This window comes from Nipponia nippon, unplaced genomic scaffold (genome assembly GCF_047370975.1).
Source record: "Nipponia nippon isolate SJK-2023a ecotype South Korea unplaced genomic scaffold, ASM4737097v1 scaffold_12, whole genome shotgun sequence".
Taxonomy (NCBI): Eukaryota; Metazoa; Chordata; class Aves; order Pelecaniformes; family Threskiornithidae; genus Nipponia; species Nipponia nippon.
This window is the reverse complement of record NW_028262313.1, coordinates 22,676,342-22,690,553: the sequence shown is the minus strand read 5'-3', so window position 1 is coordinate 22,690,553 and position 14,212 is coordinate 22,676,342. Positions and strand designations below refer to the sequence as shown.

The following is a 14,212-nucleotide window of genomic DNA, read 5'->3' as shown; positions in this document are numbered from 1 at the left end:
AAAAGCAGTTGCATTACACCCCAGGGATCAGGATTTCCATGCAGCCAGCCTTAAAAATGCCCACAAGCCATGAAGGGCCAAAGCTGATTTCTGTATGCGAGTTTACTGGTGATACTGGTGGAGTTTGCACCTCAGCCTTCTGCCAGCCCCCATACTTACCCCCGCCCGAACAGGAGCCACGGCGATGGCCGATGTCTTTGGCCGTCCCTTCACAATTTACCTAGGCTCTCTGTCATCTTTACCAGCTAAAAAAGGGAAAACGGACCTTTGACCATTAGGAGCAGGAAACATCTGCACCTTCCCCATTTTCAATCCAAATCCACGCTCGTGTTTTTACATGTTTTATTAAAGCGTGAGCCCTCGGAGGATGAGGTTTTGCAGACTGGAGTTTGGCTGTTACATGAGATATTCAGGAAGTTATTTGCATCGACTGGATAAAAGCCTGTGGCAGCTGGGCGTGCTGCAGAGGCGAGCCAGAGACCACCGCATCAGCCACCAGCCCAAGGAATAACATTAGCCCCAGCTTCACAATGAGTTGTTTACTGGCCTTGGCTGCCTGTGGGAACGGCCAAGAAGAGCGGAGGAAAAGGAGAGACAAACACAATGCGAGCGAGAGACGTTAGGTGGGAGGCTGGGCTTTGAAAGCAGAGACGGGGTTTCAAACCTATGGCACTGGAGAGGGCTGAAAAAGAAAGAAAAAGGCACCAGCTGCTCCACGGCATAAACAGGCTGAGGCAAACAAGTCGTCCACTGCCAGAAGATCCTCTCCCCTAGCTGAAGGGCTGATATTAAAGGTAAGAGATAAAAATAAACAGCTTTTAGCTAGCGGCTCTGCTGGAAGGCAGATTCACTGAAAGGTGGCAGCAGCTCTCAGGGTGAGCTACGCAGGCAAAAGCAGCCACGCTTCCCGGGAGTATTTTTAATTACGTCCCTAAACATTTGATAGCCTACGGGTTTTCCAGCAGGAACCCGGGGCTTGCAGAGCAAACTGCCGGGGGACAAGAGTCCAGGCTGTTCTAGCCAGCTCCTTTGAGAAGATTTAAAAAAAAACCAAAGCAAACCCCAACCTAAAAACCAACCCCTTTCTAAATCTGTTTAGAAAGATTTTTTTTCATGGCCAGCTTTGCTTTGCAGCTTCCTAGTCTTACCCAACGCTTTCCAGATTCCCAGCTCCCCCCTCTCCTCCTCACTTTTTTAATTGGAAGGAAAAACAATTACAGCCGTGCAAAGGCAAATCCGCGATTCGAACAGCTTTTCCCCTGCTCATTACCATCGCCAGCGCGGAGGCGCGGGCAGGCTCTCCAGGCTGTGTCCGCCAGCTAATTGCTCAGGAAATCCGCGTTGCCCATTGTCGGGCTGTCCTCAAGCTGCTAATTCTGAACTGGGAGCTGCCTGGGCTGGGCCATGCGCTGGAAGGGAATACAGCCCTGCGAGAGGGACCCAGCAGAGCGCCAGGCGCGGGGCGGGCTCAGGCTCTAATAATACATCCCTGCCCAATGGAAAGCGTTTCCTATCGAGACCCCCAAGAGTTCCCCCTGCCCGCAAACCCTGCCCAGACATTGGGCCCATTCTCCTGTCCTGTTTCCCAAGACACGATGGCTGCAGCCTTCAGCAGTTTTGTTTCCTCGCCGAACAAAGGAAGGCAGACGGCTGCCAGTCGCTTTAGATTTTAAAGATGAACGGGTAAACTTTTAGAAAGTCGAGCACGTGGATTTTCCGTGCGGGACTAACCGGACTGGCGATCCGCGCACACAAAAAGGACAAATGTGGGCTGTCAGGGAGGAATCGGGCTGAAATCTGCCGAGCCGTGGGCACGATCCCAGCCCCGGCCGCTCTGCCGTGGTAAGTTTCTATTTCCTCGCTTTCTAGCAGCCAGATTTAATGTCAGCTCTGAAAAAAGGGATTTTACCATTTTTCTGAAACCTGACGGCTCAGACAAATCCGTGGGATAAAACTCGCCGGGGATGGGCTCGAGCTGTACATTTCAATGGAGATTAGCAGTGTTTTTTCTGTACAGGCAGATCTCATTCCTCTTACTTCAGCTATGCTACGGTTGGGATGGGAGAGGCAAATGTTTCTGTTTAAAGTGAGAAAGACGATCTCCAAGTTTTTGGAAAGTAATTACTATGTGAGCTACTCCTCCAAACTGTTGCAGTGGAAATCGTTGTAATTCACACCGTGATTCTCGTTGTGTCACTGCGGATGACAAGTTAAGGACTTTTCTATCGCTGTTGTTTGTTTCAGATTTGTGAAAAATATCCCTTGCTTAGGGCTTTTATTTTGTACTTGAAGTCAGTATCATAACGACACTTTAATATAAGCTTAAGAAAGGGTTGTATATAAACGTGGCATAAATTTAGACTTCCAGTTTACAATGATACATGTTTTCAGCTTCATGTAATGTGAGATCTAGTTCCTACAAACTGTATTAAAAATTAGGAAATAAGTTACATATTTTGTACTGCAAAACTTGAAAATTTTATCACTTTGGCTTTTCATTTATGGCTAAAATCTACTCCTTTTAAACTCAGTGGCAAAATTCCATGATAAAAATGCAAATACAGCTTTAAGCAGATAGAAAAACCAGCGTCAGAAGTAAAATGAATGATGAACAGCATACTTAATCTAAAGACGCAGCTCTTTGGAAGAAACAGGATTGAATACAATATAAGCCCACTGCAGAAGAATTTGCAAGAAAAGTTTGAGGTTTTGTAATGATACTCCTCAATCTTTGTTTGAGAGGAGACAATTGTGTGGCTTTGTATTGCTCCCCTACACGAACAGAACAGTAAAACCCAGAGGATGGGAAGTGCAAAGTTCACAGGTCGGTGATAAGGATATTCCCCCCTCGTAGGGCTTTTCCATCTTCTTTCCCTGACGAGCATTATGGAAGCCAAAATGAAACAGGCAGGAAACTAACCTTGCTGCTTTAGGGGGTTCAAAGCCTCTCCCTTTTAAAAGAAAGTCCTGAAAAACATGGGAGGGAGGGGGAGGCTGAGCAGACATTTCACTTTAATCCTTTGAGACTGAAAATGAGACTCCTCCTTAGCTGGGGGTTAGGTCAATTGATAAAAAGTCAGTGTCTTTCAGATTCTGGAGTTAGGAGCTCAGCTCCTACACAGACAAACAGAACTAGTGCCTGAACACAACTACCCGTTCACTTTCGTTGGGAGTATTGTAATGAGACAAAACCGTGAAAACCTGTGCCTTCCAGTTTTCTGAGAGGCAGCAACCGAAACATTGACCGTGCCCGAGCGCTGCAGCTCGTGCCAGGGAGAGGATGCGCTCCCAGCTGTAAGATGGTTGCCCTTCTCCAGCCTGTAATCTCACGGCTGGAGCACAAGAGCGGGAATTAAGGCAATTTTACCCAAGCCTTGCGCCAGATCCTGGGAAAAGGGTGCACTATAGGAAGGTATGTTACTCCTGGAACAGAGGGGGAGAGCAGATTGCTCCCTGGGGAGAGCAGTACATGGCAAAATGACGTGGGACTCAGTTATGGTGGTATTACCTTGGCACTTACAGCGCGGCCGCTTGCAGCCATATGTATTTATGCCAGTTTTTGCGATGCATCTGTGCAGGCTGCAGCTAACTCTGGCTAAAGCATATTTGAGTGTCGGGGCTCCGTTTACCGATGTCCGAGTGTTGCCGGCCGGGTGTACCCAGATGACGTGGTGGTCCCAGCCTGATGGCGCACACAGTGCTGCAGGGCCACAAGCGAGATGCCGGTGAGCCTCCCGTCCGGGCTGGGGTGGGTGAGGATGGCTCCTGCAGCACACATCCAGCCTCAATAGGTCTTTCCAGGTCAAGTGTGCGTGCAGAGACTCACTCTGCTCCTTCACACATTGCTCCTCCTCCGTAAATAAGGATCCGATTTAGTCTCAGGGAAGGGGAGCCACCACCTTTCACAAAAGGCAAATTCTCTCCTTGAAAAGAGGAGCTCTTTATTCACGAGAACAGACAGTGGCTCTGCAAGACTTCCTCCAGTGCACCATCTTCTCAGCTCAGTCCCATAAAAGGGGGTAAAGATCCACACCGCTTTGGAGCCAAACTAGCCTTAGCTGACCCCAGCTGCAAGGAAAGTTTTCTGAATTATTTGTAATGGTTTGGTTTTGTACAAAAAGGAAAGTGTCTTTATCTTGGCAAGTGAAATTGAGGGACATTCATCAGTCCCTAAGCGCCGAGACAAAGGTGCATGCTAGCAACAGAGCGGATTGCTCGCTCTGTACATAACGTGATCTCATAATATTGCGAGTACCTATTACGCCTGTAAATAGACAGCCACAATGGAAGCTCTTATTTTCATCTAATAATATTCCCACTTTAATTTCTTGAACCTGCAGATAACGTACCATCTTCCATCCCAGCATGCATTTGCTTTTACATGATAAATGGAAACTACCATATTTAGCAGTAAAAGCAGCATCCCTTATACAATGCCAAAATGTCATTCCCCTTCTCTCATCTCATTGTGAGAAATCTGATTTCTAAGAAACTTCACTACAGAAACATCACTTGCTGGCTGAGATGTGATATTTTCGCATTGCGAAGTCATTTCTTACTTATTTTAACACGTTAGTGCAAATTTACCCTCTGTAGTTCTTACTGAAAAATAGCGTAGCTGTGTGCTGTGCTTCCTCGTGCACCCTTGAATTATACGCCACTGAATACTTTTCAAGACCTTAATGTTTTTCCCCAGAGGGGAGGTGAGGGAGATGACATGAAAACCCCAGTCACATTGCCAAATCAGCACAAATTTCTTGCCGAGAAACATGCACCAAGGAGAACAGGGAGCCCAGCAGCTCCAGGAGGGGACCGCGCATCTCCAGCGCTCGGAGGCCCGACCACCGCAGCAAATGAAACTCAGGCTGACGCTACCCACCCAGCCCATACTGCTGTCAGAAGAGAGTTCTCCAGCCTTCCCCAGAAGGTTTCTCCCCCCAGAATAAAGCAATTTGAGAGAACAAAGCCCTAATTTATCAAATCCTTCCAGTAAATAAGTGCAGGGCACAGATCCTTCAGGGTCCTGAGCGCTGGAGCAGAGCACAGATTGCCTTCTGCCCTGCTGAGGACTGTGCTCGGCACCCGCAGGAAAGCCAGCCGCACCTCCTTGCACCCAGCTTAGCGTGCGAAAGCTGAAACAGGCGTTTGTGCTGTGGTGCTGGGGCTGGATGGAAGCTTGTTGGTGCTAATGTATGCAAGGAAAAAAAAAAAAAAAAGCCTGTAATTTTTGGATAAACAGAGGTGAAAGTTCAGCTCTGCCGCTTCAGCAAAGGGACTGCAGAGGAACCAGCCCGGAGCCACAGCCCTGGGTGAGAGCGGTCGGACGAGGCTCGGGTGAAAGGAGGGCTTCATGCGGCGGCAGGCACCTCACGAGGAGCCCAGTAAAGGCAACAGGGAGCCAAAAAGTCAAGCAATCACCAAGGAACCACTGGAAATTGTGTCAGAGAAAGGAAAGAAAGGAAGCTTTTTCGGCAGGACGCTGACTGGAAAGCGTTTTGGAACTGTAAGCAAATAAACCGAGTCCTGTTGTTGGATTCCCCAGTGGTTCAGGGAAACAGGACTCTCTCTTTTTTTTTTTTTCTTAACCACGCTTTCTAAATAAACAGGGCTACATCAAAGACAAGGCTACCTTCATCACCAGCTTCCACTCCTGACTGAAAACAACCTGTAAATCTTCAAGTATTGGGTCAAACAGTGTAACTCTGCTTTTCATTGGTTCACCAGTTTTTTCTTCGCATCTAAATCTTCTTTTATCGGGATCTCTACTGAATCTAGCAATGCTATTATAAAGCAGTCTCCCCTTAGTGAGAGACCTGAGGGTCAAAAAAAGCAGCATTCCTACAGTCCTCCATCATCAGCTCGAGATCCCTTTGCAAGCAAAAAAGTCCCTCTTACAAGAGTAAAATAACGTAAACTTTTGTGGGAAGCTTGGGGTAAATCCCGTTGTTTCTGGGCTGTGGACCAGGCCCTCTGAAGGCAGCAGTGGACGGGGAAGGCCAAAGCGCGTCAAGGGTTAAAGGGGTGATGTAAATGGAGAGAGACATTCTCAGTGAAAACAAAAAGAGAGTCATGCCCTGAGGATCAGTGTCTGAATATGGGGTAAGTCAGTTCGCTATTCTCTTCTGAAGGAAACATTTTAATTAGCTCAATACAAAACAGATACAGCACAGAGAAGTCACCATGAGCAGGAAATGCTTTGTAAGTCTCAAAGGACAGTTAGGAGACAACGGTGCTGACCAATTAAAAAAAAAAAAAAGGAAAGAAAAAAAGGAGAGCGCCTTTAGGACTAGGTCCGATAGGCTCAGGTTTCCCCTTCCCCACTCAGCCTTGGAAAAGAATTAAATTGGGGTCCTGCTGCAATTCCTTCACCGATGTCCAGGCAACAGAAAGGAGCTGTTGAACTTGGAGGGTCTGTGGGGTTCCTGGAGAGCCAAGGCCACCTCAGGCGGGGAGGGAAGGAGCGGCCGGCACGCTCCCACCTAACCCAGCGGGTCCCCGGGATCAAGCTTTGGTGGCTGAGCAAAGGGAAATGCCCCACGGGCTCCTGTGTTTTGTTTTTCTTTTATCAAAGAAGATTTGAAAAGCAGACAGCAAAACCCGATTCACTGAAATGATCACAAGTCACTCACAATTCCACCCTCCCACCAGGTGCGGGAGACGGGCAAATACCGGGATGCGAAGGAACTGATGGTATTGAAGGTCCTTGCACAATAAGTGTCAAAGCCATGAATAAGAGCCTTCCTGCCTGTCTTTTATGCTAATCATCAGAAAACGTCCCCCTTTCGCCCAGCATACGGGCTAGGCATTCACTCCGATAAAACGCAGGGAAGAACGGCTCTTTGAAGCTACAGAAACCTTTGCTGGACTTTAAAGTCACACTTCTGTCTACTTCTTTCCTACCATTCTCAAATACATCACTTAGGATTAGTAAATGAAAGAGATTAAAGCATTTCTACTTTCCATTCCTTCATATAGTCAATAGTGCTTTGTTTACAGGCAGCTGCCCGTTTCCCACTGTCTAATCCCACCGTTTCTCCTGCTCCCACCGCACCAGGGAAGAAACATAGGCGAAGGCTACTGTGAGACTGCAAGAAGCTCTGGGGAGGATGGAGAGCTCGCAGCAACTCAGCAAGCCGGTCAGTTTAAAAGCCAACCCCAAACTTGGTGTCCCAAGCCATTTCCCATTCCCAGCCATTTCCCTGGAGCAGCAGCTGGGTCCAGCAACACCTGCATTCGCAGGTACAGCTTTCCTCACTGCTGGCACTGGGAAAACAGAGCCAGCATCGCTGTGCAGCACAGTCACGGGCCCTGTCAGCCTCGAAAAGGCTGGACCAGAAAGGTCCAGGTGAAAGGTTGAACCAGATGATCCTTCAGGTCCTTTCCAACCTGGTATTCTGTGATCCTATGAAAAAGGGAAAAGCCAGCTACCAGATTCTCTCAAACTGGAGATTTGTTCCTATAACCGCTTTCAGTTAATGCTCTCAAAGTTCTTTGCAACCAAAAAAAAAAAAAATAGTGAAACTTTTATTGAAAAGAGAAAGTAAGTGGAGATCCCATTGCCAGCACTGAGTGGCAAGAGTACAAAGCAGCAGGGAACTCGGTGGTGAGACAGTTGTGTTGCGTTTTCCATCACTGCTTTGCTTTCTTTAAGTTCATATTTTGTGGTTTTCAAGTGAACATTTGTAAGCCTTTAGGAACGATAGTTTGGTGGTGTTACAGTTCCTCATTAGCACTGTCATAGAATTGTCAGAAATGTTTACTTTTCCAGGTAGAAAAAGTTTCTTCGTTATCTGTTAAGTCCATATTCAAACAGTTGCAATATATCTCACCTTACCTATAGTACTTAGTCTAGAAGAATCCAAGTCCTATAGCCTTATGCAGAATTATCATCTATGCAAAAATCTTCAAAAAACCCCAAACAAATTCCGCCCCCCCCCCCCCCAACAAAGCCTTTTTTGAGCCTTCTGCATAATTAAAGTGGAACGAAGGAGGGAAATAAAAACGAAGAAATTGAAGAAATGATAAGAGTTTGTGGTTGTAAAGCCGTAACCCCGGGCTCAGTGGTGGGGGTGAGTTACACATCATTGTACCAACCGGGTGAGTAACAGGGAAGTGAAAACCCTCTAATGAATGTAGTTCTTGTCAAGAGAAGGCATAAAGTGCATGCTGTGCCCAAGGAAAATACTTATTTATTTCCAAGGTCGGGGTCTGAGAGCATATCAAAACACAACAAGTGCTGCCATAACCTAGAGACATTTCTTAATAAAACCCAGCAAAACCCCCCAAACAGCCCGGATCCCCACATTTTGATCCGTCAGTTTTTGGCTTCTGTACCTATAAAACCTTTGTCTCACAAGATTTAGAAATAATCTCAGTACGCATAGTGATAATCTAGGAAGAGATCCTTCAGATTTGAAAGGTTTTCCCATTTGGTCTGTGTCAGACCTCACAAGAAAAGGCTTTGCAGCGTTTAGTTATTTAAATGAACACGCAGAGGATGTCCTACATATTCAGACTGATAAAGTTACATTCATCTTACATCTCGTATGAGAAAAAGAAAATGTGAAGATGCAAAAATGTCGGTCCCAAACTTCACACTGTTTTTTCTGACCTCAATTTGACGGACTTGTGGAGAATGGGACCTGTGTGAAGCAGAAAGAATGGGCTTAATGGAATTAGCGAATCTGCTTTTAAAGTGTGCGCTTTTTACCCGCAGGAATTTTCTGTACTAACAGAAAACAGGTTGATCTGAATTAAGCTGCAAGCTGGCTGTTGTGAAGATTTCTTGGGTGCCAGGAGGAGGAAATAAAAGAATTGTAAACAGGATACTCGTGCACTGTAGGAAGTAATACGTAGAGGTTTTCCTTTACTTTCAGTACATAGAAGTCGGGGGATATCTCTACAATAAAATGCAAATGGGAGCAACCCCTGTCAGCTACTCCGATGAACCCCACACGTCATAACTCTGAGAATAACAGGGTTATGTGAGTAAGCAACACCTGCCGTAGTTTTGCTTGTACCACCCCTGCTACAAGAGAGAATATTCTCAATATTGCCACATTAAACAGGCTGTATATTCTGTTACGGTACCGCTGCTGACAACAGCTACATTCCTCCCCTTGTGTGCTGCCCCCCAGTTTATACACAGAATTTAAAGCTTTGGCCCGCCTGAAATACAGACCAGTAAAGTGGTTTTCTTTATATTCACTTAACTCAGCATTTTAAAATGTATTGCTAGTTTTTTTTTCCCCAGCAAGGCAATAGCAGTGGTGAACATGGTGTACACGAGGAGCATCCTCCTGCTTTAATCCTCAGTGGAGAGGAAGAAAAGTGAATTTTACATTCAGAGAACTAAATCTGTAGGCTCACGCTGCAGAATTTAAAGCACATGGCTGAGTTTCAAAGCAACTTGTCAGCTTGTTTAAGCACCTCCGTGTTAGACAGGTAAACAACACAGGCCTGTATTTTAAAGACCATAACGTAGCTAGACAATTGCTGGCAGGCAATTCCCATAGACTCATACACCAGAAAAACTGGTATTTGACCTTGTGGCTGTCTGATGCAGGGCAGGGAAAAAAAGAATCAAGCGATAGAGCATCTTTTCTCCTGTGTAACCAGTATCTGGCTCAGGCTGCTGGCAAGGACCGCGTGTGTCAGCAGTAAAGGTAAGCATTTCAAAGCTGCCTTTCAAACCTGCTGCGTCAGGCTGCGTTTTGAGGAACAGCCAAAATCCTGGACTGCGCGCACAGATTGGAAAGCGGGGTTTCCACCGCCCTCCCAGGCACATGGCTATGTAAGGTTTTGAAGGACACCCAATCCCTCTCAAACCTCCCCAGCTAGGACCCAGACATGAAACCTGGACCAGGAGAGTCTGGCACACCTGGTTTTTACACACAGCAGAAGAAAAGGGTCTACTTGTGGAGGCTACATTTCAGTATAAACAAAAATTGCTCCTGACGGAGATAACATGCAGTCTCTTTCTTTACTGAAAGGGAGTTACAAGCCAGGAATTCAATGCAGGTTTAAGCTAAGAGGCACAGCTATTCCTGTTGGAGCTCATGCGCTTTTGAATCCAACTAAGTTCTTGCTTAAAGGTGTTTCAATTTGTAGGTGAGACTCCGCTTATTTGGATTACTACATATTCAAAGAAAGCGCACCTTTGAGATTTTACTATTATCCTTTCCCTAATGCTTGGTATCTTCTTTAGCTCATTTCACAATAAAGTTCACTTAGCCATCAATTTAGTAGGAAAAACACTGGGATGAGTGCAAAAGCAGAAAGGGGCACAAGGAACATTTTGCTTCCCTACGCAGCCCGTTCCCTGCTCCGTCCATCTGTCCCCCAAAGCCCTGTACAGTCTGTGTAATGAAGCGTCTGCTGTGCTGTAGAGAAAGCTCCAATGCGGGCTTTATCTCCTCTGTCATTGCCACACATTCAACAGCAACCAGATAAGGGCATATCTACTCGGGGTTTGAACACTAGCTAATGCAGGATATCATCACAAATGTGTAATTCAAAAGGCGACTAAAACGAAGGAAGAATTTACTAAATCGGGTGAAGAGCGTGTACCAAAGCTGCCTATGAAAATCACAGGGAACTCCGGTGGTTCAAGGCGCGCACGGCAAACATAGCCAGAACGGCATACCAGCCCAGAGCACCGCTTCGCTGCCCCGGCCCACAGAGAGCATGACCCCTCCCCGACAGGAGAGACCAAACAGCTCCAAGTCATCTTTTCGGATGTCAAAAGGTTCAAGTTATTTGAAAGTCATCTTTCTGAGAAGGGAGATCTGGGGATCCTCCCTTCCTGCTATTTTGCTTTACGTCCAACTAACCTCTAAGGTGCAAAGGCGAGGTGCTGCCTGCTCTCTGGGTCACAGCGCTGGTTTTTGTAAGGCCTGCAGACGCCCAGGTGCTCCCAGGCGAGGGCAGAATTTGCGCCTTCCATCTGGCAAAGCCGTGGCTGTTACATCTTTCTCAACGCTTGACGTTTTACCAGCTGACCCGCTGACAGCCTGCGCGCAAGAACAGTTGTCTGCGTGAGCTTTTCCAGTAGGAAAACATATGGGAAACATTGGATTTTGATCAGTTTGCAACCCAAATTGACTCAATTCCATGCTTTCTTCCCCAGTTTATTTGTTTATATGTTGCCATTTCAACCTTTAACACAAGCTTGCTCAGTTATATGTTTGCCATTGAAACTGCGTTGTCAGAGGATCACTTTCTGGAAAGGATCCTACTCTTCACAAGGGTTTAATCTCTCTAAATTACTCCACAGTTGTAGCTACTAAGATGTTTCTTAGATTATAAACTTTGTTTCGTATTTGGTTGGCTGTATTTTACAAGGCAAAGGTCTTTCCCTTAGTTATCCAACTTTGCTCCGCATTTCCAAGATGTACCGACTGCCATGCCCCCGTTCCAACACACACACCCTTCTCACTCCAACGAGGGCGGCTTTACAGCTGCTTATCCTCACAGGCCTTAAAACCCATACTCAGAATAGCGATAAGAGAACATCAAGACAGCTCAGAAAGCACTGATTTCCAACAAACAGCATGCTTGCTTCAACTCTACGCTTCTCTAAAGCTTACTGAATCGGGACAAATTCTTAAACAAGTGTGTTTAAGAGATTTCCCAAATTTCAGGTTCTAAACCTTGACAAAGAGTAGAAATGAAATGAAGCTGTCAGTACAACTTAGAGGAGTCCTTTTTGCAAAGCATTTTACGTTTGCAAAAACAGTCCTTTTGAAAGTAATTCCAGTTTTGCAGAAATTTTTAAGGAAAAAAAAAAAAAGGCAACATTTTCCAAGAGTGGCAAGCGTAACTTTGGAAAATATTTTTGGAAAACATTTCTGAAATAAAACATTTCAGTTTTTCACTTTGAAAAACATGTGTAAGTATGCTCCTATTTTCAAGTAGAAAAAAGGCAAAGCGGAACTTTGTCAATAAAAGATTTGGGTTTTTTTTTAATACTTCTGCACCAAAGAAGGTTGAAAAACCACAGAACTTACACTTCTGCACAGTTAAAAGCAAACACTAAAACTTTCAACTTTTCTCCTCTTCTTACAAGTTTAGGTGAACATTTCAGACTGTTTGATTCGATACCTGGGCAATATCATGGGTCCACGATTTCTTTCCAAACACACCGGGCCAATTCCACCTCAAGTTTTAAAGAAAAACCTTTCCAAGCAGAAAGTTGGAATTAGCAATCACTGTCCTTCCAGTAGGAGGACGAGGGAGCGATGGGGGAAGGAAAGGCTGAGTACAGTAACTGCTGTGTTCAACTTTGAAAACTCCCAATAATAGTGGAATTTATAAAGGACCACCTTGAAAACTAATTGCTGCTCTTGTTTGCACATCCATTCATTTGGAAAGGAAAGAATCCGTGTTCTCTTGCACAGCCGCTTTAGGTGACACCAGGTTGCAAGACTGATGGCATCTATTTCTCTCTCCTTTAGGATGAAGGGATTCGTGACGGAGATGTGGTAGCAAGGTGTCAAGCGACCTTCCTGGAATGCGTTTCTTCAGGAAGAAGAGAGATCACTGCTTTATTTTATGGATGTCACTGAAGTAGACTTTGAAGTTCTTTGGAAGCACATCACAAACTTGGCATGGGAAACCACAGCAACAATCATACCTGTTTGACAGATGATTCCTTTAAATACAACTTGTATGGAGCCGTGTACAGCGTGGTCTTCATCCTTGGTTTGATTACTAACTGTGCCTCCCTCTTTGTTTTCTGCTTTCGGATGAAAATGCGAAGTGAAACAGCCATTTTCATGACAAACCTGGCTGTTTCAGATTTGCTTTTTGTGTTCACTTTGCCTTTTAAAATTTTTTATAATTTCAACAGGCATTGGCCTTTTGGAGATAGCCTATGCAAGATTTCTGGCACAGCATTTCTCACTAACATCTACGGGAGCATGCTGTTCCTCACCTGCATTAGCGTTGACCGTTTCCTTGCTATCGTCTATCCATTCCGATCTCGCACCATCAGGACCAGGAGAAATTCTACCATAGTCTGTGCCGGTGTTTGGATACTGGTCCTCAGTGGTGGAATTTCAGCGTCACTGTTCTCCACAACCAACATTTCCAACACCAGCACAACCTGTTTCGAAGGTTTTTCCAAACGTATCTGGAAAACCTATCTGTCTAAGATCACTATATTTATTGAAGTGGTAGGATTCATAATTCCTTTGCTACTCAACCTTACATGCTCTTCTCTAGTTCTCAGGACTCTCCGGAAACCTGCCACCTTGTCTCAGATCGGGACAAACAAAGAGAAAGTATTGAAAATGATCATTGTGCACGTGGCCATTTTTGTCGTGTGCTTTGTGCCTTACAATTCCATACTCTTCTTGTATGCTCTCGTGCGGTCCCAAGCGATAGCAAATTGCTCCTTGGAGAGGTTTGCGAGGACAATGTACCCAATCACATTGTGCATTGCAACAATGAACTGCTGCTTTGACCCGTTCATCTATTACTTCACATCAGAATCCTTTCAGAAGTCTTTCAACATAAAAACCCAGATAAAAATGGATTCTCTTTTCAAGACTGAGACCCCTCTAACAAAGACTGCGCTACCAGCGCCACAGGATGAAATAAGTGACCAGGCTATTACGAATGGAGGAGACCTAACATCTGAATCGCATTTCTAGCGAGATGTTTACACAGGGAGTTATCCTCCGTTAACTTTTGATTAACACCATGTGTGAAATAGTTGGTTCAGAATATGTGGGTTCACACGTGGTGTTAATGAAGAAAAGATGCTGGGGGATAACTACACAGGTAGACAAATCCTTATACTTATATGGTCCCATCAGATGCAACAGGCAAACATGAAATATAAAAATCCCGATGGTTCTCCCTTTGGAGATTATGGATGGGTGACAACGTATGCACCAACTCAGGAGGGAACAGAACAGCTTCTTTCATCAGAAGATGCCAACATTTGGCATTCTTTCCCCAGCAGTTGACATGGGACCAGGTGGGAAATAGAAAATTTAATTTTCTTAGAGATACCTGGCAATTTTTCATGCCTTCTGGAGATCCATCATCATGTTAACTCAATAACTTCACACAATATGTATGTTTGCTTAAAAAGGCATAATAAAAGCTTTTGGCTTTTCCTTATTTCACTGCAAGAGTATACATCTTGGTTTTACTAGATACAGGCATGCTGAATTTATTGTATGGAGAGGTTTGAAGCGTAAAT

At 45.2% G+C, this 14,212-nt stretch overlaps 1 protein-coding gene across 5 annotated transcripts; it reads left to right on the top strand.

Moving 5' to 3' along the window:
- Positions 1-655: 655 nt before the first annotated feature.
- LPAR4 (lysophosphatidic acid receptor 4) lies at positions 656-14,135 on the top strand. 5 transcript variants are annotated; one of them, XM_087749177.1, is made up of 3 exons: positions 657-794; positions 6,997-7,136; positions 12,456-14,135. In XM_087749177.1, exon 3 carries the CDS (start codon positions 12,609-12,611, stop codon positions 13,653-13,655), a length of 1,047 nt encoding a protein of 348 aa, XP_087605303.1. In that variant the 5' UTR covers positions 657-794; positions 6,997-7,136; positions 12,456-12,608; the 3' UTR covers positions 13,656-14,135. The 5 variants fall into 5 exon arrangements, with proteins under 5 accessions (XP_009463528.1, XP_087605303.1, XP_087605302.1 ...); XM_087749176.1 differs by lacking the exon at positions 657-794 and adding an exon at positions 1,529-1,842; XM_087749178.1 differs by lacking the exon at positions 657-794 and adding an exon at positions 5,582-6,099.
- Positions 14,136-14,212: the final 77 nt, after the last annotated feature.